This window comes from Amblyomma americanum, chromosome 2, assembly GCF_052857255.1.
Source record: "Amblyomma americanum isolate KBUSLIRL-KWMA chromosome 2, ASM5285725v1, whole genome shotgun sequence".
In the NCBI taxonomy this organism is placed as follows: domain Eukaryota; kingdom Metazoa; phylum Arthropoda; class Arachnida; order Ixodida; family Ixodidae; genus Amblyomma; species Amblyomma americanum.
The window spans coordinates 147,326,480-147,353,763 of NC_135498.1; the positions used below are offsets into that span (position 1 = coordinate 147,326,480).

Below are 27,284 nucleotides of genomic sequence, written 5' to 3' on the forward strand. Positions count from 1 at the left end.
GCGCGAAGCTTCCGGACGGCGGGGCAGCCGAAAACGTCGGCGAAGCTCGTTTTAAAGGACGACCAGGTGCGAAGGTCGGCCTCATGGTTGCGAAACCATAGATTGGCAACGTCCGTTAGATAGAATAGGACGTTGCTAAGTTTCACGGAATCGTCCCACCGATTGTAAGTGCTGATGCGCTCATAGGAGGCCAGCCAATCGTCGACGTCTTGGTCATCGGTGCCACTAAATGGAGACGGGTCACGCTGGCGCTGCACCCCGTGACAGAGTACGGTGGCAGGGATGGGCTGCGATGGTTCACTCGTACCTTCCGGCATGGTGGCGGAGACGAGGAGCGTTCCACTTCGAAGTTCCAGGATGAGGACCGGGACGGGAACCGAGGCACCTCCACCAAGTGTCAAGGCGTTTATTTGAAGCACAGGTCGGTTGATCTTGGTTGACCGGCGACACGACGGGCACACTCACAGGCGTCGTTCGAAAAACCCAGCTGCACTTCGTCTGCTTCTTCGTTGACCCGCTTGAACTCGTCCGCTTCATCGCTGCGCTGCGCCTGTCGGACCCGCGGCTTCGGGGTGGGCGGCGGGGTACAACACGTTTTTTTTTATTTGTTCTCCCTTTTTTCCCTTTCTATCTGTATCTTTTCTAGTATTCTTTGCCACCGTTTGTTTGTTTTGTTCATGTGTCGTACATGTGTGCCAGTGCCAACTCCTTAAGAAGAGGAAGAAGACCCCTGTAACTTCAGTCTTGAGAAAGGACAGGCTCTGTCCGAAACGTCGACTCAAAATAAATCTATGGCTAAATGAAGCGTTTTCAACTTTGAATTTTATATATATATATATATATATATATATATATATATATATATATATATATATATATATATATCAACTCCACGGCTACCATAGTCCACCATAAAGTCAGCAAAATAATTCCAATAAGGGAGAGAGTCAAGGAAACACAATCTCGCTATTGCTTTTCACCGCCTGTTTACAGGAGGTATTCCGAGGCCTAAATTGGGAACAGTTGGGAATAAGAATAAATGGAGAATACCTAAATAATCTGCGATTTGCTGATCACATTGCCTTTGAGAGTGAATCAGGAGATGAACTGCAAATTATGATCAATGAGTTAGACAGAGAGAGCATTACGGTGGGTTCAAAAATGAACATGCAGAAAACCAAAGTAATGTTGAGCAGTCTAGCAAGGAAACAGCAGTTCACAATTGACAACAAGGTGCTGGAAGTGCTAAAGGAATACGTCTACTTAAGGCAGGTAGTGACAGGTGATCCAGATCATCAGAGAGAAATAATTAGAAGGATAAGAATGGGGCGGAGCGCATCTGGCAGGTTCTCTGAGATCATGAATGGCAGTTTAGCAATATCCCTTAAGAGAAAAGTGTAGAACTGCTGTGTCTTACCGGTACACATCTACGGTGCTGAAACGTGGAGGCTGACGAAAAGGGTTCACGTAAAGCTAAGGAGAACGCAGCGAGTCATGGGAAGAAAAATTATAGGTGTAACGTTAACAGAACGCAAGCGGGCTGAGTGGGTGAGAGAACAAACGCGGGTTAATGACCTCCAAATCGAAATCAACAGGAAGAAATGGGCTTGGGCAGGGCATGCGATTCGAAGGGAAGATAACCGCTGGTCCTTAAGGGTAACGGAGTGGATGACTTCCAGGAGAAGGAAAGAGTAGCAGGGGCCGGCAGAAGGTTAGGTGGGCGGATGAGAATAAGAAATTTGCAGGCATTGGGTGAGCAAAGCTGGCGAAGGAGAGGACTAATTGGAGACATGAGATAGGCCTTTGCCCTGCAGTGGGTGCAGACAGGCTGATGATGATGATGATGAGGATGATGATAAAAATAATGCAGGACTGCTGTCAGGTGGTCTGCGGGTATATTGATTCTTATACTGAAATCTTACAATACATAAAAAAACTGCGTTCATAAATTCTTTCCAGTTCAAAAATGATAGTTTTCCACAATTTTTGGGTATCCGTTGCTCTGGCATGTCCGAATGATGTAGAAAGGTATGCAGAAAATTTGCTATAGGCAAGCTGAACGGCCCCTTGTATGTCGGAAAAATAGTAGTACGCCGTGAGCGCTACAATATTTGGAAACCTTGAATAATGTGTTCGTGCGGCCGTTACCGCTGCCAAGTTCCCACCAACTTCAACAACAGTACGTCTTTGGTGAAGTGCGAGAGACTTGAATGATTGTTGTTGAGGAGTTTTCCATATCCCACAGACAACATTCATGATGCGTAACAGGCGCTTTAGGGGATACAGAGATGCAAAGAATGTACTCCAGCGTGCAGCCTGCAGGCGTTAAATTCTGCGTGCGCCTTGCATCCCTCAGGTTGATAAGCGACTTTGTGCGCCTTTATATGCATTCTGCTCGTCATTGAAGTGATCGGAAGTGCTGTAGGTCATCAATATCAGTGAGCTTTCGCGTTTGGGGCTAAGTAGAATGGCTCGTGTTCCATAGGTTGCTTGCTTTTCTCCTTTATACCTGTGGAAATGGCGTCTCTGCGTGCTCCTTTCATAAGTGGTTTCAACATTTACCAGTCAATGCGTTCCAAACGTTTCAGAATGTGGATGCGGCGAAACTAGTAACGATAATGTATAATGGGAGGTGGTCGCTGCCCTGCGTTTGCGCATGCGAAAAACACCCGGCGCTTCTCGCTAGGCACCGAGTGCCAATATTTTGCAAATGGAGAGAACCATTAGAGAAAAGTCCTCAATGATGGGGAGGTTTGAACTCTTGAGTTTGGGCGCCTTTTTCAAAGCATGAGTTTTGTTGTTAAAGTCCCGAAGTTTTATAGTAACAGGTCGAGAATAATTAATGCGTTCTTTACTAAGCAGGTCGCGGTTCTCAATACGGAGGATATCTATCTTCAATTTTTAGTGAATACAAAGGCAAAGTGAGCATGTGGTGTGTTAGCGCCTTCGCGCAAGTCTTCGGAAATGACAGGTTTAATAAGATTATTTACTCCGGACTGCTTTCCAAGATGGTCTGTTTTTAAGACAGGCTGGGCTAATTTATTATTCAGAAAAGTTATTTAATTTCTTAAATCAGACAATATTTTGCATTTACTGGATACAGTGGAAGATACGACAGCAGTCACACGCGACTTCAAGGTATGAAACCATTCGGCTACTAACTCTTCAAGCACCTTAATGTCCGCGATATCTCTGGCCAGTTGCTTCTCTCAAGAGTGCCGTGAACTTTTGCACTACAGATGGAGTGACATTGTCATGGCGCATTGGGGAAAACGTTCACCAGAAGTGTCCTCGTGATCGGAAATAAATTAACTTTTAGAAGTGGTTAAAGGGTCATTACGTGACTGATTATGCTTAGTCGAACTGTCTGAATTTTGGCGAGGTCTAGGGGGACCTGGACTGAGTTCACCATCACCACTCAGAAGGAGACGACTTGCGCGTTATAACTCGTTCAAACACCAGGACACAAACTCATGTGGACAAGGGAGCAGCAGCAAAAAGAAATCGTCAGCCCTAATGCAATCGTCATTACAGCAGTGACTTACTACTTACATGAAGATCAAGCTATGATTAAACATGGGGCAGGTGCACTGCAGCATTGCTCACTGAAGGATGGATCCCTGCGCTGGTGGTTTATACCATTAACCATTGACGGTACAGCCCGGCCGATGTCGATCATTGGCTGGTAAAAATGAGTGTCACCAAGATGACCGGCTTCCAGAAATTTGAAGTAGGACATGTCGACGCTATTGCACAATTGAGCGATAGGCCAGTTGCAAGGCAAGTATTCTTCAACTTCCATGCATGTGTCGATCCTGGCCCAAAGGTGCTGACACAGAAGAAGCTGTGCCCGGCCGTGTGGCACAACTGACATCATGGACAGCAAGACAGCCGCTAACTGCATGAAGAAGAAGCAACGATTAAATATCGTACCGATGCCACTGTTGCCTTGGCCACATTCAAGGGCACTTCACACTGTCACATAAATCCAAAAGTTTCTTTAGGCTGTTGACCCTCACGTCCCTGATCGGTTTGGGATACTTGCCTCAAGGAATATCTAAATTACTTACATCTAGCGTCGTAATAACGTCACACGGGCTTGATGAGGACGAATCCTCACTGTTACACATTCTCCTCTTCGCTTTTTTACTCATGACATGATCTAACCCATCATCCGCCAAGGATTCTTTGCTTGTAACCAAATACAACATGGTGGCCTGGCTGCTTGCGTCGCTGCTTGCGTTTTTCCTGGCCAGCCGCTGCCGACCCACTGGGTTGCTGTTTTTGTTGTTGATGATGATTACGTGCTTGCTGTCCTCCTCTGTTGGCTCCAACTTCGCCCACTTCCGTTGCCATCACAACGACGGAGCGACGCCTCGCTGATTATGCTAGAAACACGAAAAACTATAAGGACAGAGCGAGAGCTTTCATTGTTGGAATAACTTCCTTCCCTGCCATCTTATAGTGGCTTCGTCAGCACCACTGGCAGAAACGGAAGCCGTGTTTTGATAGTTTCTGGCAAGCAAAAGTGCGGGTGACTGCACTGAGGAAAGCGTTAGTACTTATCAAATCACACGTATTCACTCGTCAAAGCAGCTTCCGAACCATCGCTTCCTTGACAGAATCTCTAGTTCGCCGCAATATCCCACCAAGTTCATTCCCCGTACATCAGCAGGTTGGAACCGCCTTCCCGGATCGACAGCCAACATTCATGACAATCGGGGCTTCTTTAGCAGTTTAGCTAACACTCTATACTAAGGCTCACAACCATTGTACTTATTATTCTCCATTACCTTTGTTACCTTTGTTTGTTCTCTTATCTTGCGCAAAGTCGCTTTGGACGTATTGGTGAGACGTGACATAAACGTGAAGCGCAAAACCAGACGAGGACGGTGAAAGAATTAAGGCGAGAGACACTCGAGCGCTCGTGTGCCTCTCGTCTTCGTTCACCGTCGTCGTCTGGTTTTGCTCTTCACGCTTATATTTTATCTTGCGCTTACAGCTTATGCTTACTTCGTTTACTGAATTATATAAGCAGGAGCATGACGCTTGTATGTTCAATTTTTGAAATAAGTTAATCTTTCTCTTGGTGCACCTTGCTCTACAGCAGAACTGGTTGTATCTGCTTTAGGGGCCTCAGAATGGCAATAGACACAAACACATGAAGGACAAGCACAACGCGCGCACAATCAACAATTTTATTGACGGGAAATGCTATACAGAATTCCCTGTAGCATGTCGCGTATGATTCCTTTTTTTCTTTTCAGATAACTTTCGCTGTTCTGCGTCACCACCAGCTTTCGTTGAGTGCACTACATACACTGCCAATGTTTTTTTTTGTTATCATACAAAATGGAATAACATTAGCACAAGTTTTGGCCACGGATTCACGCTACTGTATTTCGTGTTGCTTTCATGTAATATTCCGAGTAGCTGACTTTTTTACTTTATCCTCAAAACTCCGTACTCGGTCAAATTATAATGTTGAATAGCCTGCTGTCTGCTCGGTTAGTAAATTAATGCGTTCTCGTTGCGAGTAATGCTGCAGTGAGTAAGAGTGGAAAGCTTGTCCCACATAATATTAATGTGATCGGAAGGTAACTCACCTAGAGGCATACTTGTCTTGTCAGCAACATGTCAACAACATTCAAGGCATCGGTTTTAGCGGTGCATCAGTCAGTCAGGCCCGCACAAGGACCGTACTTGAAGCATGTTTCTTCTTATCTTGAATGACGCGCTTCTGGGCCTAGTCGCCGCTCACTCTTTCGATCCCGATCAGAAGCAGGAAACCCTACTCAGCATCAATTTGTTCTTTTTAGTATCCTTGAGGATTCCCGAACTGACGATTGAAAACGAATATTTATTTCCTGAACATGCAGCATTCTTGTTTCATTCTTAAAGCGCAAACATTTAGTTCTCAATTCCGACTTTTCTCGCATTTCGCACGGCGAAAGCAATTGGGCATGCGTCAGCTGCGGGAAAACGGCGATGGTTGATTCGTATATTAATTGGGAAACGAAGTCTGCGCCGGTGGTTGGTCGATTTGCGCTTGGGATAGAATTGTACCTGATTCCATAAGGAACTCACCGGCTCATCCGCGGTATCTGCTCCCACACTTGGCTGGGATGTGAAAAATAAAGCCGAATAAGGAGCACGAGGAATTCGAACACGTGGAGACCCGAACAGAGCAGCTTCCCTGACCGCTGCATTACGCCACTACGCCATCGCCAGTCTACCGTCCCGTGCGTTGTTCTGTCAGTCGCTTGCGCTGTGCTTTGGAAGTCGTGGTCATCATTATCTTTGATTCGTGTGCAAGCCACTCCAAAAAGAGCAAGTGGAAAAATCTAAATGCCGAAATTTTAACGCTTGGCTAGATTACTGACAAAAAACCCTTAAAAACGCGACCTCAGAAGCATGGATCCAGTTGCGTACAACAGCGAGAGATTTGAACCAGCGAACTCATTTATTTTTGTTGTGCTTTTGATATCGCATTATGGAGTAGGCCAAAGCGCTCAGCGTCTCTCGAATTTGTTGGGGGTAATTTCTAGGAGCGTCACATTACTGCCGTCTATTCGGCGGAACACCTGTATATAAGAACGCACCCCGCCAGAGCTATCTTTCAACGTTGGTTTATTAAAAAGATGCCTGGATTTTTATATCAGCCGTCTTATCAGCAGTCCCAAAAGCACATGCCGCATCGAAAACCTGGGTGACCATTTTCGATGGGCCCTATGATGGTGGGTTTGATTATAATATCTATGGTATAAGGATCCGATATTCTCTGTAATAAAAGCGTCAGAAGTTGGCGCTGCGGCTGTTGGCTTTGTTTTCCTTTCCTCGTCCTTTGGCGCAGCTTAATGAATGATCTGTAGTACTGCGAAATCAGTAGTGCTCTATATGCACAGAACGGTACTCTGTGCAAATGTAGCTGCATTCTACTCACGTTACATTTCCGAGTCGCCATACAGAAAACTTCATGTGGCTCCACTGCTGAGCTTTTGAAACCAACGTTTGCGTAACATGAATGCGCGTTCTCACAGCTAAGAGTCCACTCAGTCTTTATTCCACCTTGTGCGAGTAAAATAGGCGAAGTCAAAAAGTTCACGGTCTATGGTGGTTTAACGTCCCACAGCGACTCAAGCTATGAGACACCTCTTAGTAGAGGGCTCATAAAATTTTGACTGCATGGGGTTTCTTTACCCTACGGTGACATCGCACAGTAAAAGGACACCTAGAATTTCCCCTCCATTGAAATTCGACCACCGTGGCCGGGATTGAACCCGCGTATTTCGGGTCAGCAGGCGAGCGCCATAACCACTAAGCCACCACGGCGGTGCAATCAGAGAAGTGCAATTGTTTCATATCGTTTGACTGGCTTCCCCACCTCTACAACTACGAACGGAGACGCTGAAAAAAAACAGGGAAAAACTGTGCAGGATTCATATATAGTTCATGTACAGTAAACGCAACAAAAGTCGTGTATTGATGTTCTTCATGCGAAGCTAGTCTGCAGCGACTCTGTTAAGTTTTCCAGAGCCCGGTAGCATTGTTTTCGCAGAGTCCTGTGAAAATAATTTACATGAAGTGGTTAAGTTCACGTGAGTTTATTCCTGCGTAGAGTTTACTTCGCGAAATGGAGGTGGTTTATAGGGAATGCCTTTTGAGGGATGCCTTTCAGGGCGCATTATAATGAATAACTCATTAAGTGGATTTCAAAATTGTCCAACATTAGCCAAGACAGGACGAACGCCCAGCCGTAGTTTGATAAATCTCAGCAAATAATATCGCACACTTGACACGAAACTACTGGTGGGCGGAAACCTGGTAATGGGGATTAGCAATATGTGAAGGAAGCGCAGTGTTCAGTGGGCCTGGGATGAAGCCTTTATAAATATGTGAAATGTCGAACGGTTACTACAGTTTACTCATTCGAAGTCTATAGGTGGATGATAACGTGGAGATGAGGATTTGCTACAAGTGAGGTAAGCGCTGGGTCCAACGGGCCGGGATGAATGAGTCCTTCGCATATATGTTAAATGCCGGTCGAGTGGTTCAGTTTACTCAGACTACCTTACCCACCAGAATCGCAATAGAGACAAGTTTGTGTGGTAGTACCTGTGTTGTGCATGATAACAAAGGAGAAGCCAACTTCACAAGACGTCTCGCAAGTAGTTTGAGGAAAAAAAAAGTCAGTAATTGTACTCCCTATGACAATAACATAAAAACGTGCAGGTGTACAATAAACCTAAAAAAGAGCCGCCGCAGTCACTCAGAGGTTACTGTGCTTGGCTTCTGAGCCCAAAGACGCGGGTTCGATTCCGGCTGCGGTACTCGCATTTCGGTAAAGGCGAAAAGCTAGAGGCCCATGTGCTGTGCGATTTCAGTACAGGTCAAAGCATCCCAAGTGGTAAAAATTATCCGGAGCTCCCCACTATAGCGTTCCTGATAGCCGGAGCCGCTTTTGAACGTAAATGCCCGTAAACCAAACCAAACCAAACCACGAAAGCACTAAAAATCATTACATCATTACAATCTACGGATGTTCTGTATTTATTTACGTGAGAGCAGAAGTGACGGCTTCCTTTGTACATGATCTAGTATGAAATGTTTCCATTACTTCCCTAAATTTCTTTTGTGCATAGCGAGAAGTACGAATTTTTCGACGTTTTGTCGGAAATGGGCCGGTAACCTATGCATGTGCGTTTTTAATCCCTTCAAAATAACAGGATGTTGCCTTTTCGTGCCCTGTGATGCAGACAGTCATACAGCGCTGTCTTTATTCTATCCATGTATGTCCACAGGTGTCGGAAATCATATATAAAACACAGTCGGCAGTGCTCGGACTTCACTAGATGATTGATATTTGATATGAGGGGGACATGAACCACGCTTTAAGCCTTTCTATTAACCATCGGGCATGATATGTGTTGTCTTAGGGAAGTGGTGAAAAAAAACCTTGACACCATATATCTTTGCGATCTGCCTTATACCATGCGACAAACGGCGCGCGTACGAAACAACACCAAGTGTCATTGACTTTGCACCAATTCCCGCTTGGGTGGATGATGCATTACCTTCCGTCGTTTTCAGCGACATTGCAGTGCTGGCTATAACGGTGTTTGAATACCCATCAGCTGCCAGTCCAAAATTTGGGCATCAAACCTTTTGCGCAGAGCCTGAATGGAAAGTATTGGAAACTCGGGCCGAATTCATGATAGAGCAACGTCGTTCTTGACGAGGTTGTACTGCCTGCAACTGAAGTTTATAGCGGCTTGGTTGGCCCAGGGCAAAGCTGACAGCAGGCATGATTTGGCTTAAAATACGGCTTGATATCACGAAACCGTAACAAGTACACTTTTGGAGCATCCAGAAAGAAAATGAGGCCTGATCCGCACTCTCTGAAACTACCTCTATCGACTAGAACCGTGCAATCGCCCACGTAACGATAAACCTCCTTATGCACTGCTTGCGGATCATTACTCAGTGCGCGGTCCTTTGCTCAAAAGTATGTTCTTGAAATTCTTTTGTTGAATACTTTTTTCTGTGAACCTGATTTGAAGCAGAATTGATATAATTCAGAGCGAACCCAGTTTTAGACAAAGCGGACCTCAAGTGTCTATGGGTAATTTTTAACTCAGGGGACCAACAAACACCGTTTTACGACATGATTAAAATTATGTTATATTGCCTATATTCTGCGCCATTATTGGATTCGGCAATATAATGTTGACCTAAAATATAAGGCCACAGCAGGGGCGCAATGTCAGCATACAAGCCCTTGAGATCACCCTAGTAGCAATCGTTCAAAGAATCCTAGTTTGCAGAGGACTCAGAAAGATTGACCACTTAATAAATGCACTCTGAGGCACCTTCACTGCTACTAGGTAGACGGCTGCGCAAATTGGAAGGTCTCAATAGTAGCCTCCTATAGGTTTATACTAGGGCACACTTCAGCTTTGTGCAGTCAACAACACTGCAAAAATGAAGAAAAGAAAGCCTCGGTCAGCATATGGGCATCCAAACCTCAAGGATTCGAAAGCTAGAAGGCATTGAACTTTCTCACTCGGCAGATCAGTGGTCTTTAAAAATCACTTACCCAGCGCGAATAATTGCCGACAGACCACTGCAAGGCTCATCCCGCTCTACAATTACATCACCCCCCCCCCCCCCCCCCCCCCCTATGAGCCTTACTCGGCACCCTTCTTTTTCCCGGCAAAATATACTTTTAATTTTCGCTGGCAAACTGTAGGCAGTGCTCAGTGTGTACACGCGAAAGCCCTTCATTACACGCTGGAAAGCAGCGTCCTAGTGAAACACATGTTGTTGATCAAATGTGCTGCGAAAGAGAAAGTGCGCTTAAATTCTGCCTATATCAGGCTAACTATTTTATTCCTTTCAGAGGACAAATTTCACAGGAGATCCATGGCCCCTCGCACAGGTACTTTTAGCCCACATTTTAGTAGGTTTCTTTAGTTGCATGAGAATGCGGATCTTAGTCCAATGTATTTGGGGAATCCCCCGAGGGCCCTAAAGTTGCAATAAGAAAGCAATTACTCATTGGCATCCACCAAAGCGCAGACATAGGGCTAATGAGGAAAGCTATACAGCTTGAACAGAAAATTGGTGATTAAAGAAAATTTCGTCCTGCACCGGTGTTCGAACCCGGAACCAACGCTTCATCGGTTAGCTCAGTCGGTAGGGGAACTGGTCTGGTGGCAAATATTTCTCTAACTACGAAGTTTCTAGGGAAGCTGTATAGCTCTCATTTCTAGCCGCACGGCTGCGCGTGGGTGCATGCCAGTCGGTAATTGCTCCCTTATTGCAAATTTACTCCTCCCGAGAGATTTCTTTAAAACGTTGGGCAAACACCGTTCCCACTTTGAGTTACTACTCATTATGGTCTCGCCCTACCATATGATGAGGATCATGAATTTTTATGGCGCAAGAGCATCTGTTGCAAAAGAGCGCCACGGCGCGTTTTTTCTTCTATTCGAAGTGGGGTCAAAGACAAATTCCCCAAGCATTTCACGCTAAAGAAGCTGAGCACAAGGCAGGGGAAAGCTTGTGCCCATTGTATTACCAGTGGGTACACGGCGGAACTGCGAACCCCGCACCTCCCGCATGCGAGGCGGATGCTCAAGCGACTAGGCCTCCGCTGCGGTCCGCCCTACCATATGCTAGCCGTCCCGAATAGCTCATTTGCTATAGCGACTGCTCCGGTGCAGCGGTGGTTCCGAGTTTGAACGCAGGACCAGTACGAACTTTCATTTAAATACGAAGTTTCTGCCGAAGCTGCAGAGATTTCCTCTTTAGCAGTATGGGTACACTTTAGTAAATACCAATGAGTAACTGCTTCTTTATGAGAATCAGAGTCAACTCTCGAATATGTTTCTCTAAAAACTAAAAAGGCTTTTTATCCGACAGACAATTTACAATACACATTTGGGGTGCGAAATCATGGCTTGTCAGTTTCAAAGGACATGTTAGGAATAGTGTGTTTTGAATATCTATCAGCAGTATCGCGGACAGGGAAATAATGCAATTAGCGTGCGTTTCTAGGTGCCAGCAAAATTTGGGTTTATTAAGTAGATCCTCAATTTTAGCGAAAACCACTTTCATTGTATGCGAACGGTTTATTGCTTGTTTTTAACCAGGCCCGATCAAGCAGGCCAACCAAACGTCTACACTGCGCTTTCTTCGAGCTTTGTTAGAAGGGAATATTATATTTCTGTTTCGTCGACAGAAAAAAGAGCTTTCCCAGACGACGTCACTATTGAGTTATTCTACATTAGTGACTACGAACATACCAAGCATTTCGGAAATCGGACGGAAGAAAGGATTCAATATGCAGCCGTATTGATGCACTCGGCAAGTATACGCCCATTATATGCAAGGAGTTATGTGCATGAACTTATCCTAAAAATCATCTTCCGATCTAGGTACATATTGATCTTAGCACTTATTTTTGCAAGTTTGCTTTGTCGGTGTGTAATGGCGTAGAGCAATGCTCCGTGACCGGAAAGAACAACACAATCACATAAACACCTGAGTTCCATACCGACTTCAGTCAACGGACGCACCGCATGCAACACTCTAGAGCAAATAAAAAAAAACGCAGTCAGCGCCAGTTGGCAGCAAAGTGGTAAAATAGTGTAAAGCGCAGGCCTGTCTACACAAAGAGCCAAAACGATCTATGCATTACCGAAACTGTTTTTTTTTATCCTAAGCCTTCTAAACAATACAATCCTCTACCTTGAAGCGCCACAGGAGAATCTAGAACGTGCCTGTGTTTCAAGCTCCTATTTCTCAGGCGACAGCCATGCTTCGTGCTCAGTTAGCAGTTATCATAGCAACACCTTTATCTCAGTAAAGAAGGAATACAGTCACTTTAATTGCAGTGGAAGACCTTTTAAACTTCATCCACAGCACTCCTTCACTGTACTGAGGTTCCCGTTTTCGGCTGTCAATGCCTCTTTCAGCGTGATCGAAACGCGCTCTAAAGAACATTAAACAGATTGCACACAGCCCGTCTTGCGGCAGACTACAGATCGAATCTGGCGTTTTTTGGTTTACGCGCCATCTTTAACTTGTTGCGGCATACGTGCTTGCTCGAGTTGCTCTTCCAGCATTTTAAGTGCACACACAATGTATCGACATGAACTCGGGCGTTATCCGGTTGTTAAGTGCGCCAGGTTCTTCTCGCGTATGAACTGATAACTACTCATTAATATAAAAACTTCGGGCATTCTTAACAACATTCATAAGGAAGAAAATACGATACCGTTTAAGTTGTCTGCTATGGTGTCTACAGAGACTGTCTTATGCTCTTGCGATTCGCCCGAAAAATTTAACCTGTAACCAGTTCCTTTATCAATGTATGGTATGCATGAGTCATCACCTTCTAGAATGTTGAGTATACCTTCCATTGGAGCATCGTATGGTATTATCCTAATCCGACCCACTAATCACCTTATCCAGCAACCAATTTCCACTTATTTACAATAATTCGTTTGCTAAGGTGGGCCTGCTTCCAGAACTTTTGGGAACCATTAGTATTTTTGGGGATGGGCAAGCCTCCAAATTTTGAGGGTCTTCAGATTTTCAAATCTGGAGATGTCCAATAAGTGGTCCACTGGTGGTCACGTGGTGCTGATGGCGTCACTACCCTCTCTATAGCATCCCTGGATAGCGGGGAGTCCTCCTACCAGCACTGGCGAAGTGTTGCAACAGGCAAATGATGTGCAACTGCCCAGGCAGGTGGCTGTTTTAAAGGGATCCACCGGTAGAGCTTGTGAGACCCAGGCTCTACCGGATCTCGCGAGGCTCACGCGCAGCGCCATAGTGACCACGTGGCGATCGCATTCAATTTGGTATCGGTGCGCAGTCAGCTACATTCCATCACAAGATCACGTGACCTCTATCCACCAATAATCGAATTTGTGAGAGAGAAGGCGGAAAATTTTGTGAGGCGACCACATAAAAGGTTATCGCTATAAAAACAGCGCAGCGCCTCAAATTCCACTCCCCCACCCCCTATTCTTTATCACCCCCAAATATTTCCTTTTTGTTTGGTGTTGATAATGACGACAATATTGCACGCATGAATATGAACAATGAAGTTAAAAACCGATTATTTCTTTGCAAATTTGTTCTGCGTCAACTAGCAAGAGACCAAAGATATCCATCCTGTGGAGAATAAACATAAAATATTTATTTTAATTGAATTGGCAACTGTACTAAGTGTTGTTCAGCATACCATTCTTACGGCATGATGCATCTTAATTATCTATGATCCAAGCGCTCGCCTAAGAAGCATTTCATTCCGTTATTTCTCGATTTCGCGGTAATTTTACGACGGAAGATTGGTTACCAATATCACCATCTGCAGAAACGGCAGTCGCTAACTGCTGAATGAAATCGTAGCCACTTTATTTTCTTTATGTGAGGAGAGAGTAGCACAAAGAGGTACTGTAGTCGGAGGTTTCAAAAAGTAATTGCTACTGGAGTTGATTAATCACGTCGGGATTCAAAATGACCAAAGAAAATTCGATCCACTTAAATCAACCCACTCTTACTGTCATGGACCGATTTGCAAGATGAACCGAAGAACTAAACTTGTTAGTAAAGCTAAGGAAAGTACGGGTTTTTTTTTGTGTACTGTGCCAAGAAATCATGGAACGTCTTTACTTTGGATACGAACACAGTTGTACTAAAACCATTATTATATCATTTAGATTACCTTCATTTCGCCAGTGCTACGCGCTTATGTACAGTCCTCTCTAATGCAGCTGCATCGAAATTTGCACACATGATCTCCTTTGTGATGGTTCACGAAAGCACTCATAAGCTTTGATACTTTAGCTGCATTTAACCTCTTGAGGCGCCGCTGATGATTTATCTCGAGAAAAATGATTTTCTGCGCAAATTGCCCATGCAGAGAACAAGGAGCAAACTACTAACGCTTCTACGTCCAGTGTCCTGAATTCGCCACGCACGGGTCGACACAATGTACTAGTCAGTACACGCAGCTTGCATGAAAAAAGTTATGTCGATATATTTTCAGTACGAACGGCTTCATAAAAAACATTCCACTGTCAGCGAGATTTCGTGAAATAAACGAGCGTTAGACCTTACAGCATCAGGTCAGAATTCAACGAGTGCGCGTCTCGTATATTGAAACTTGAAAAAAAAAACAGTCATAAAAGACAAGGGACAAGAGAAGGAGTGTTCACGCCACAACGACTGGGACAAATGCGCGAGCACAGACCCGACAGCTTGCAAGGGTCAGAAAACACCACACTCACTCCCTGCTTGGCCGCAACTTTTTTGATGCTGTGGCTAACTTTATGCATGTACGGCATGACCTCAAGTTTCTTGCGTTCAGTTGCTCCACCATCAGCCCGCTTCGTCCGTTCTTTCTTGAGCTTCTGAAGCAGCGATTCAGCCACTGCTTTCAAAAGATGCTTAGGGAACCCCGTGGCTTCCAAACGTTGTAACTGATTATCAAGGCTCCTTTTGATACCATGGTGACAGCTTTTTTCCAGTGCATTGCGGAAACAATTCATCGCAATCCCTCTCTTTACGCTTTTTTCCCCGCGACGCTTTCTTTCAAGTTACTATGAACCAATTGGCCCGCATTTCAACCCTTCGTATATTGTGAGAACTGTTACGGGAAAATCAGAAGAGATTTGTCCTAAAAAATATTTTCCCTTCCTAGGCTATTGAAAATTTACTGAGACGAATCCAATGGTTTTAAGGGCTTGTTTTGGAGAATAATTTGCTGCTTTCCAGTTTCTAACAATTGCATGGTATTGATGATTTTGCGCCGCCTATCATCTGTTGAATAAAACATAGCGAAATTGTTATTGCTGTAACAAGGCAGAGATTCTACTCACATTTAATTCGTAGAACAAGCAGCAAGGTCTCCAGAAATTTAAGACACGCTTACTTTGTCAGAAAATATGGCGACCACTGTTCCAGAAAGAAAAAGCATGAAGAAGAGGAGGAACACTCCATTTGGTAAAGAAAGAACTAACTCTTAGATGGAAATACATTTTAGACAACCTCCAAAATCCAGTCACCTTCTTCCCCGTCCACACTCTTTCTTCATTCTAGTCAGGGCTTGATTTGTCGCATGAAAAGGCCTATATAATATTTGCCAAAGATGGCCGCCTTTACTGAGATGAAGATAACTCTTTTTGTCGAAACTTTCAACAGCGAACTTTGGCTGTCGCCACGCTTTCAGTGTTGAAGTTTGTCCTTGAAGAAGTATCGTGCTCGCTGTTTTCTACCGTGAGCTGCTGAATGTGTGACCGCGACAGTGGTGATCCAACACTCCCCGTACGTTTCAGAAAGGAAGTCGTTCAACATTCTTAGCATTGGCGACGGGGAGAAGAGACAACAGAACATGACGAATAAACAGGAGCAGCCTGTCCATCAAAATGTCCCATTGCAAAGTAACAGGGACAATGGGAGTGACCTTCAAGATGGAAAAACTAGCGCAAAAGGAACACGAGGGAAGGAAAGGGAACGACGCAGACAAGCGCTAAGTCGCAACTGGGCTTTATTGCTGGAACACCATCATGAACGTTATCCATCGTGGACGTTATCGAACTCGACCAACTTTCGGCTTTGCACAATGTGTCTACTTGTATTGGCAGTTAGATTCGTGTTGCTAAAAAACGCGACCAGTATCTCACTATAAGCAGAAAGAACCGTTTCTATGATATGCCTTACGAATAAACGTATTCGAGCTGTTTTCCTCCCAAACGCGTACTAGGAACTGAAAGTGCCCATTGTAGTGTATTCAGTACCTACCTATTGCTTAGGTTTCAGCGCAGGAACAATTTGTCGATAATATGTTTTGAATGCGGGCTCATTATATGGCCTTATGTGGGAGTTGTGATTTTTCCTCTAGATTTTTTAGAAATTTACCTTTAAAGGGTTAATGCTGGCAAAGCAAAACATTGAGGTTGCTCCTTTACATTCATGCAAAATATATTTTTAAAAGTGCCACAATTGTTGAAAACTATAACATTGCAAAAGTAGGTCTAGTGGAATAAGTGTTCGAGAGGTCCGGAAATTGCACATTTATTCGGAAGAGTAATCTAACACTACAAAATGCACAAGCAAGCTATGCTACGAAGCGAGAAAAATACCTCTGCAGTAGCGTGTTATAGTGTGTCAACTGAGTTCACTGTTTCTAAAATACATCTTCAGCATGTCGTAGAGAACCAAGTCGCGATATTAATAAACCTAGTTTTGCCTGAAACAGAGGGAACTAATAGCTGTGAATGCAAACGGGTTGACAGTTGTGCGCATAGCGTCTGAAAGGGTTGCCCACGTTTCGGAGGTCGAACGCACATTTCATCCACGAGTTCTGCATGATCGTTTAAATCATGCAGCAATCGAAATAAGCACGCAGGAAACTTAACGTTTTTTTTTTTCGACATTTGTGCCTTGCAGGTCAGCCTGCGCACTCAGCAGCTTTATACCCCCGCCTTCGTAGCTTTGACGGCCATTGCAGGATCTTTTACAGTAAGTAGAGCGGTCAATAATTTCTTTTTGTCTCAGTGCTACCATTTGTTGCAGACGAACGAAAGCTATGTGAAGCTGCTGAGTCCGCACCAACTGATTGGAAATGAAACACTTTTCGCCCTGTCGAAGTATATGTGGGCGAACTACACAATGCGAAATAGTGACGTCGTCTATTTGGTGACAGCGTGAGTATTCTTACAAATTTGCGATAGCAGGCAGTCTAAAAAAGCAGTTTAGAATGCTTAAACTTCCAGCTGTTGCGTCGTTAGTGAAGGCACCTCTGAGTAGCTTAATACTCTTGCCTAATTGTTTCTGCATAATTCGAAGTCGTTATCGTTGAACCGAAATAAGAGAAGCGTTGCGGGTTCTTTTGTTTCTGTGTGACGAATGGCGTTTACCCACGTTGTAAGGCTGCAAGCAAACGTTTGCCAGAGACCGCTCTGTACAGCGAAATTGAATGAGTTGAACATTATCAGATTCAGTTAACGACGACTGAGAGTTCAATGTTTCTGAATAAGTATTCTTCGACAATCCAGAAAATTCGCACAATGTTTTTGTATATTGAGGTCGCCTTTGTAACACAGACAACATGAGTGGCTCATCACGCGGGCACGTACGCACACGCAATCGCAGCAGTATTCTTCTATGAAACACAATAGTGCACAAATCATATTTTGGTTATCATCTAAAGCTCTTCTTCAACTTAAACTGAGCCAACAATGTGCCTTATTAAAGCCCTACACCTCGCAGAAAAAAATTGTGACAGCCCTTGTGACAGCCCTTGTGACAGCAATGTGACAGCAATAGGCATTGTCACGTCGTAGAACATCGCAACGTCTGCCTTTATTTCTTGCTATGCGAAATAAACTCTTTTTTTTCTAGACAAAAAATGGTCCTGCCATTCTGTGCAGCAGGAGCTTAAAATGAAGCCAATATGCCTGACTTGGCAATACTGGCGGTAGACGCTGTGAATAATAATAATAATAATAATTGGTTTTTGGGGAAAGGAAATGGCGCAGTATCTGTCTCATATATTGTTGGACACCTGAACCGCGCCGTAAAGGAAGGGACAAGGGAGGGAGTGAAAGAAGAAAGGAAGAAGGAGGTGTCGTAGTGGAGGGCTCCGGAATAATTTCGACCACCTGGGGATCTTTAACGTGCACTGACATCGCACAGCACACGGGCGCCTTAGCGTTTTTCCTCCATAAAAACGCAGCCGCCGCGGTCGGGTTCGAACCCGGGAACTCCGGATCAGTAGTCAAGCGCCCTAACCACTGAGCCACCGCGGCGGGTCAGACGCTGTGAAGATAAATCGCAAAATTTGCGTGCGCAGACGACGTGCAGCAAACAGTTGAGCATGCACAGTTCTTTGTCCCTCGCGGAGAAAAACCAGCCCACTGAAGCGAAAGATGAACAGGAAGCACACAAACAATGCTGAACTCGTCGCTAGAACTTTTTCAAGAAAAAATAAAGCACCCCCCCCCCCCCCTGTAGCACAGTAGAAAATACCTGATAAGCAATAAAGAGAAGTTGCTTAATGAAACCAGAAACGCATCATGGCTAAGTGACAGCGAAATATTTTTATTATTAGAAAAAAAGAGAGATGCACAAGTTCTTTCAGTTTCCTATGTGCTTCCTACAAACTCGCTGTTTCGCAAGCTCTGGTACTTGGAAGTTCTTCAGAGGACTTCAGTTAAAAATGTGCATTTGAAAATCAGCCTGCAACTTTCAGTAGCGTGAAATAAGCAGGAGTATGACTTTCAGCCTCTACCTATCGAGAAAAACACGAACCAGCATTTACCAAGTGTTGAGAACCAATGTTAGCATTCATGAAGTAAAACGTATACAGCTGCTCAGTTAGGAAAACCTCGGCGCAACGAACATTTGCAGGAATCTTCAATTGTGCTATATAGCTTACTTGCGTTACCCTTCATTCCTTTCAGGAGGGACATGATTGACCTTCTACCAAGAGGCTTCAGCACTGGGGTACTAGGTACGACTGGCTTGTTTAAATCAACTGCAAATATTGTGTCTGCAGCAAGAATTCTAGCTCCTAACATTTTCAAGCTAAAAATGCTTTGAAAATGTAACTTGCAATTATTGTTCAAAAATGGCAGTGCAAGTTAAGATTTTGATCGAGCATAAATTTTTCCACTCTCATGTGCGCGGGTGTTTTTTTAGCGGGATGCATATGATGGCATTTAATCTGGAAGGAGCTATTGTCAATGGGATGTAGTTATTGCAAACAGTTTCAGTTACGTTTATAACTAAACCTTGACTTACTTTTCTGATTCCCATGAATTGTCAGCACGTGGGAATACCGGTAGTAAAGTTTCACTTTCGTACCTGTTGTAATTGAAAGCCCGAGTGATATAGAATAAACCGGCCTCTAAAAAAGAATGCATTGTATATTCCTCGTTTTTATAATTATTTTGTTATTTTTTCTAACTGAATTTTGATTCGCTCTTGTCAAATGTGAGAAGTGCTCAATTTTGCAGACCAATTTGGTTCATACACTAGTGCCCTAATGGCACTCCGGCAGGGCAATGAAGGTTCTAAAAGGAGGCAACAAGTCTACCAACTTTCAGGCAATAGATTAACTGAATGTCGGTTTATTGTTTTATTTTAAATACCTTGCAGGCCCCTTATTGGGAAGGACATGTAATGCGAAGGCAAGGTAACCGAAGATCCTTAAGGGTACGCGACTGGATTCGAAGGGAAGGGAAGCGTAGCAGGTGGTGGCACAAAGTTAGATGTCCAGATGAGATTAAGAAGTTTGCGCAGATAGGGTGGCCATAGGTGGCATAGGAAAGGCTTAATCGAAGAGGTGTGAGACAAGCCTTTGTCCTGCAGTGGGCGTAGTCAGGCTGATAACGATGACCTTACAGATCCGTAGGACATTGTGTAAGGGGGGCGTCAAATTTCAAACAGTTCATTCCTAACAGAATGAGCAGAACAGAATGAAAAGACGAATAAAATGCACAGCAGAACTAGCTGAACGCATGAAATGAAATAGTAAAAAAAGTAACTTCGAGGAAATAAGATAGAGATACGCAATAGAGGTTAAAGCACAACGAAATACTATAAAATGCACGTAGCTAGTGTTATTATCAGTGCGCAATCAAACAAGCCGGGACATAGTACAATTCATGATATCATGAGCACACTACTACAAAAGATATCAAAAAAGATGAAAAGCATAAAATAAAAAATAAGTACAAGATTTGCATCAAAACGATACTTAAAAGGTGCAGCGAAAGAAAGATATTAAAAGGGCGTCACCGAAGGCGTGTTATGCGATATCTTCAATAAAATGTGCGATGAGTAAGTGATGGAAGGGGGGAGAAGCGATGTTATCTGGTAAATCATTTCATAATCGGATCGCTCGAGGAGTAGCGATGAATAAAAGGCGAATGTGTCACCACAGGCACGTGTGAAGCTGAGGTTATTTTGGAATATTTTAGACGTACAGAGTCGATCACACTTGTCTAGAGCGCTAGGGTGGTGTGCTGCGGATCAAATTAAGTGAAATCTTTTCGCAGCTGCTTTGCTAGCGTAAGGCGGTGGTGCCTGTGCGGTTCACGTGTCTATTCTGCTGCTCTCCGGCGCAACCATTATCAGTGAAAGTCAATACCTGCTTTAGAATTCCGCTTTATTTCCCCCGGATGGCACCTCTCGAGCACTCTAGACAAGTGTGATCGACTCTGTACGAAATCGACCATCGAGGTGAAGCGACTGTCTATTGTGGTAAACGTACTTGTGAAAAAGTGTTGAGAGCGCTGTCAAAGCATGTGGCTAAAGGCTGTAGTGAAAACTCAGTTTTGATGTGAGTGATGCTTGAATGGTAGTTATATTTTCTTGAAACGAATTGTGCGGCCCTGTTCTGGATGGAGACTAACATGGTGACCATGTTGTTGTTATAAGGAGTCCAAATGTGGGAAACGAACTCAAGTTTAGAAAAGTGCAGTAAGCCTGTTTACGAATGCAAACTAATCAGAACGAATATAATATGAAAGGACTATGAAGGATCTGAAAAAAATATTAACCCCGATGTGTTTCAAATCCGATATGTGGCAAAATATGACATATTGAATACGGTATGTGGAGTTGCAACTACTGCGTTTGCGACTGAATGAGATCACTTGCACTAGGTCACTTGCACTAAGGGTCAATAACCACGTGCGGCACCAGTCGTTAATAAGCTGAAGGTCTGATTCGGGTGCCGGGTGTTCATCAGTGGTCAGACTATAGGTAATGCGGTCATCCGTGAAAAATCGCATACATTAAGTTATGTAGTTGGGTAAATTGTATAAGCAAACAATAAAGCACCGAGCGTGATGCCCTGTGATACACCGGAGGTTACCGGGGAGAGATTAGAGGAGAGACTGCTAACAAACATGAACTGCTGGCGATGCGAAAGAAAGTTACGAAGCTAATTGGTAATATCAACGAATCTAGTCGAAGGGGTGATAATTTTCAAATCATGCGGCAGCGTACGATGCAGTCGAAAACTTTAGCGACATCACTGAATATGCAATATGTTTGCACGTTATTGCTCGTATTAAGATGCAGAGCAGTCAATAGCTCGAATAACTACATTTCGCAGAAATGACCCTAACTAAATGCACGCTGAATAGCGTAGAAAACTTATTGTCCTCAAGATGGCTGAAAACTTGCGACACAATTTTGTCTTCTACCATTTTGCAGCATATGCATGTGCGAAATATTGTACGGTAGTCTTCAGCTGAGCTTTTGTTTTCAGTTTTAAAAGTGGTATTACTTTCGCAGTCTTCCAATGGGAAGGCAGTGCTTCAAGTATTCCATTTTGAAGGCAGTAAGAAATAAAATTTTACTAGACAGTGTAATGACATTTTAATACCTTATAATTAATGCCTTCAGCACCAGCTGAGGTCGATATCTTATGGTTATTTATGAGACTTATGATGCCTTCGTCAGATATTTCAATGGGAGTCATGTAGCGGTAGTTAAGATAAGGGACATCGGAAAGATCGCAATGATCTTCGCAAATGGACAGGGGTGAAAAAAAAAAGATGTCAAATACTTCGAACCACTCATTGTCGAGAATGGGACTGTTTGTAACAGAATTGAACAGCGATCACGATCAGTGTGCATTTGTTTCCAGAACAAGTTAAGATTAGTTTTCAGACGTCATGGCAGAACATGTGAAAAATATATCTCGCGGCGGATAACGGATAGTAGTAAGTTTTAGACAGTCGTGCCTGTCCCAAGCTGAACGGGTTCCTGTCCACTTAGCAGTCCGGTACAATCATTTTTCCCCAAGTTGCTTGAGCCTCTTAGTGAACCAGGGGTTAGATTTGTCGCTGGTTATTGCGATCATAGGGACACACGGCTGACCAAATATGAAACTTTTGAAACTTTTTTTTTCTTGAGTACGCAGTTTTCTTCAACGCATCGATTTTTTAATGAAGGTATTAATGTAGAATAAAAAAGTCTTAAATTCTGTGTTCATGGCAGTGAAATCAGGTTTCCTATAATCATGAAACTTCTTCAGTGTATAGCCCATGAGCGGAACTGGGATGTTTCTATTTAGCTGAAGTAAATAATGATCGCTGAATCAATCTGTGCCACGTCTGTTATCGTTTCCGGTGCTGCTGTATGAGATCCAATATGTTAGTGCCACAGGTAGGCTGGTTAACTATTTGAAACAGTTTGCAATCAAGCGTAAATTTATTTAATTCTTTGCAAATATGACAAATGACGACAGTTGATCCCACTTAATCAGGTGATAACTAAAATCTCAGATCAGATGGATGTTGTCAGAAAAATTTAGTGAATCGCCAAAGTAACACTAATATGTGCCGCCGCGGTGGCTCAGTGCTTATGGCACTCGGCTGCTGACACCAAAGACGTGGGTTCGATCCCGGCCGTGGCTTTCGAATTTCGATGGAGGTGAAATTCTGCAGGCCCATGTTCTGTGCGATGCGAGCGCATGTTGAAGAACCCCAGATGGTTGAAATTTCTGGAGCCCCTCACTGCGGCGTTCGTCATAGCCTGAGTCGCTTTCAGATGTTCAACTGCCATGAACCATAAACTGATACTAATACATAGCTCGTTAACGAAAGAATGGCTAGAATCTGGTGGACGGAAACAGGTGTCTATGCATATCATGATGGGAGATATTAGGCAGGCTGCACAGAAAAGCTCAACAGTTCAATCGGTGTTAATTGAGCGCGACATGATTGTTTACTTCATTCCTAGAACACTTCAGCCTCTTTTATCAATACGACCACGCCTGCATATGTTGTACGAATGTGTACGAGAAAAATAGTCGCCGTCAGTAAAGCTCCGGTTTATCCATGCTTCTGTGATAATGGTGGCGCGTGATAGGCTATCTTCTAGGAACGAAGAAAGCAGATCTCGTTTTGGCACGAGCCTGTGGATGTTTTCGTATGACAATTGTAGTGAATGACTGTTGCATGCTATGTACACGCGCCGATTATTTGCGCATTTACTGTCATTAGCTATCTTTTGGGCAGCACAATATTTTCTACAGTAGTGTTTTATATGTATGCCTCTGCTGCCATATGCAGTATGTCGAAAGACAGGCTGAAAGGTTTGTACATCCATGTTGTGAGAATCATGATGCATGATACGCCATCTTCTAGAAATGAATACAGCAGAGATCGCGTTTTGGCACGAGGCTGATGATGTTGGTGTATGACAATGATAGTAAATGACTATTGCGTGCTGCTGACTAGTGCCGATTATTTTCGCATCTATTCTTATTTAACTATTAGTTGGGAAGCACAACATGGTTTATAGCAACGTCGTATATGTAGTCTTGGTAGCCGTGTGCTGTATATCCAAAGAACGCCTGTAAGGTTTGGCTTGTTTGGCTTAGCAAATGCGTATGGCTTCCTTCATACCTGTCCTGTAGTCAGCAAAAATCCTCACCGATGGAACAGTTCATTCCCTTTAGTTCTGGTGCACTAGAAAGAATGTGCAGTGATTCGTCGAAAAATAGTCTTTTCAATAATTGGTCTACCCTTTTCCTCGTCATGCTTCCTTAGTCTGTGTACTCATTTGGACTGTGTACTGGTTATCCCGAGCATTTCTGAACAGACGATGATTATTTTCTGCTCAGGTGCTGCCCAGTGTTCATGACAATCATTTTCTGTTCCCGAGAAAAGTTGATTGCATAATCTCAGTCCGATTCCAAGCATCATCGGAGCTGGATGAAATAATGATAGCTGGTTCGAGACAGTGCTGAAGGCGTGGTGGGGTGTGCCGGCCTCATCTGAACGATGGTTGGCGATTGACGTTTCTAGCGTTGCTACCCTTTCATTTAAAAGTTCCTTTGCTGTGTGAGGCCGCCTTTTTGTTTGACAGTTTTTATTTGCTCAAGCAAAGATGATTGCCCTTTGTTAGTCTCGGGCGCCTCAGGTGCAGCCACCCTTTCATTGAAGTGCTTAGCTGCATTCTCTGCGGCAGCCTCCTTCTCTATACAACATTTCATTTCCTCCAGCAAAGCAGCTAGACGTTCCTCCAGCTTCTGGGTTGTTTCGAAGAATGATGCATAACCTTCTAGCTTGTTCCATCTTTCTAATACCAGTGCAAATTCCTTAGCTTCAGCCTTCTTCAAGCGACTGCGATTGGACTAAACATCACCGTTAAGAATTAGGACGACGTCAGATAATGACTGCCACAAATGATTCAGCAAACATAAAAACCGCTTGGACACATGAAGAAAGCCTCGTTGCAAGACATCGCCAGGGGTCAGTAATTGCTTTTTATAATACGTGCTGCAGATTTTATGCAACTGACCAGGAATTCCGTTGTGAGCGCATCATCGCTGGCGCTGTGTCATGCCCCGTTCGTCTGGCCTCCGGTCCGTGTTAGTATGCCGTGCCGATTGCTTTGTGTGGTATTAACGTAGGTTACAAGGTAGAGGAGCCAGTTGGGACCAGATGTGGCGGAAAAGGTTCCAAGGCAGGCCATAGCGGGAATTACTCATCAAACGTTATCTGGAAGGCACCGAGAAGCCTGGCGCAAACAGCCCAGGTGACAGCAGCCTAGAAAACGAGCAGTTGTGAATGCTTCGCTGCTGGCGCGGTGCATTGCCCTTTTGACAGATAGTGTTGATGGTTGAAGTTCTCAGGTGTTTACGCATTCAGCTTTGTTTTGCGAGTATAAAGGCGCTAAAGTGACTGGGGCTATCAGGAACGCCCCATTGTAGGGCACTTATTTATTTTCCAATAAAACAGTTTATTTTACTGCTTTTTTCGCACTCCGTGTTCTGCCCATCACAAGAATCAGTGGGAAGAGAGATGCGACAGTCTCAGGATTGTATTCTTTCTGTAAAAAAGATAAGTGACTTAAGCAGCCCCCTCTCCCCCCACGCCCATTGAAAAAAACTGGATTTTACTTTAACGCCTAGTCGTTACTACATGCACCTGAGATTCAGGGGGTGCTGGCTTCAATACATAGTGCCGTCGCGCATTCATCGATGTTCTAATAGATACAAAGTTTCACCCGGCGTAGTGCTCGACCCTTATAGGGAGAAAACTTGGAAAATGATATTTGGCGAACGCCCCGCTCTCCTCACTTAAGGACCATCGATTATTGTCTGACCTGAGTCCCTCTGCAGTGGGATTTAAAAATAAAAATTTAATTATCGATACTTTAAAATTCAACATTTGATTTCAAAATTCTGGAATTTTTCACTAAAACTGAATAACAAAGTGATTATAAATTTCATTTAAAATATTTCAAAATCAGTGTGAAATTATGAAATGAATGACCCCAATCTTTGTACTCACCCTTTAAGGATATCGTCTAGCTTGGTGTTTAATATGATAAAGTGAAATTTGTAATTTAAGGTTCAAATTTTAGAAAAAAGTTTAATGTTTGCAACCTTCAATTAAAAATTTAAATAAAACACTAAAGTTCGCCATAGCGATTAGTCAAAGCGGCTGTCGGTGTTAAGGTTTTCAGGTTCAGCAACGGTTCTCGCGGTAAAGGAAGTGCAGTCCTTGCGCCCCGGGAGGGCTTCTAACGATCCTGGAGCCCTTGGGCATACGATGCGAGCCTTCCCCGCTAGGAGCAAATTGGTTTTCAAGTAAGGAAGGGCGCAAGAACTGCCTCACTTCTTATTGTAAACCTTAAATGCGCCGCCGCTAAGGGAAAGTATAAGAAGGGAGTGAAGGAGAAAAGAAAGCTGTGTCCAGTTGTAAACAGCTGCGAATTATTAATGATGTCCCGGGGTTCTTTAAACGGGCAGTGAGAAAAATTTTAAGTTGGCCTGTGTCGATACACTACGTTATTATGATAGCAAAGATACAGCTCCCACAGTAAACAGGAGTTATATAACCGAGAAAAGAGCGCAATCACAATACAAGTCTCGCCATCATCAGCCAAATTCTCACATATACTGCATTTGTCTACACCCAATTTATGGCGCAGATCCCAGCAGCCTTGCTACATTCCGTTCACTCTAAAATGGCATCAACAAGACCTCCTCGTTGTGTTCCAGTGTAAACTTGAATTTAGTGGTTGAAAAAGCTCTAAATTATTTTCAGTCATAAATGACCTTCTTTTTTAACTGCCAGACAAACGTTAAATAGAGTGCATCTTGAAACCGCGCAAAAAAAGACAAGGGACGAGGAAGAAACCAACCGGACCGCGCTCTGTTCTGTTGGTTTCTTCCTCGTCTCGTCTTTTTATGCGCGGTTTCAAGATGCACTCTACTGATAGTCACCAACTAGCCCGTCTCTCTCTATTATACAAACGTTAAGATAGGCAGAAAGAGCCCGAGAATCAATTTTTACAAAAATGAATAATGCGATCGAGATGTTCTAACTGTTCATTTAATGATCCCTGACATTGCACAGCACGCGGGTGTATTTTATAATTCTCCCCCGTTAAACGGGGCGGAAGCGGCCGGCAATTTATCCCGCGTTCTAAGGTTCAATAGCCGAGCACTCAAATCACTGAGCCACCGCGGCGGCTTTCGCTAAACAAATGAGTGGATTTTGAGGAAAAGAAGGGGTGCAGGGACTGTCTCACAAAACGATGGACACATCAGGCGAGCAGTAAGGGAAGGAATAAAGGTGGGAGAGAAAAGAGAAATGGGGAAGAGATGCCTTAGTGGACGACTCTGGAATAATTTCTACCACATGGGGATGTTTATCTCTGTTGACTGCACCAGCGATACTATATTTTTTTGCATTTCCGTAGCCGCGGTGATCGACGGAGCGACGGCGTGA

General features: G+C 43.9%; 1 protein-coding gene across 1 annotated transcript in view; it reads left to right on the forward strand.

Moving 5' to 3' along the window:
- The window catches only part of LOC144120133 (venom metalloproteinase BumaMPs1-like), a 73,268-nt gene extending 54,149 nt beyond the window's left edge, over window positions 1-19,119 (forward strand). The window contains exons 5-9 of the mRNA XM_077652572.1: window positions 10,400-10,438; window positions 11,744-11,868; window positions 16,966-17,037; window positions 17,092-17,222; window positions 18,981-19,119. Of these exons, the coding sequence (XP_077508698.1) occupies window positions 10,400-10,438; window positions 11,744-11,868; window positions 16,966-17,037; window positions 17,092-17,222; window positions 18,981-19,119 (506 nt within the window). The remainder of the gene's footprint in view (window positions 1-10,399; window positions 10,439-11,743; window positions 11,869-16,965; window positions 17,038-17,091; window positions 17,223-18,980) is intronic.
- The last annotated feature ends 8,165 nt before the right edge of the window (window positions 19,120-27,284 follow it).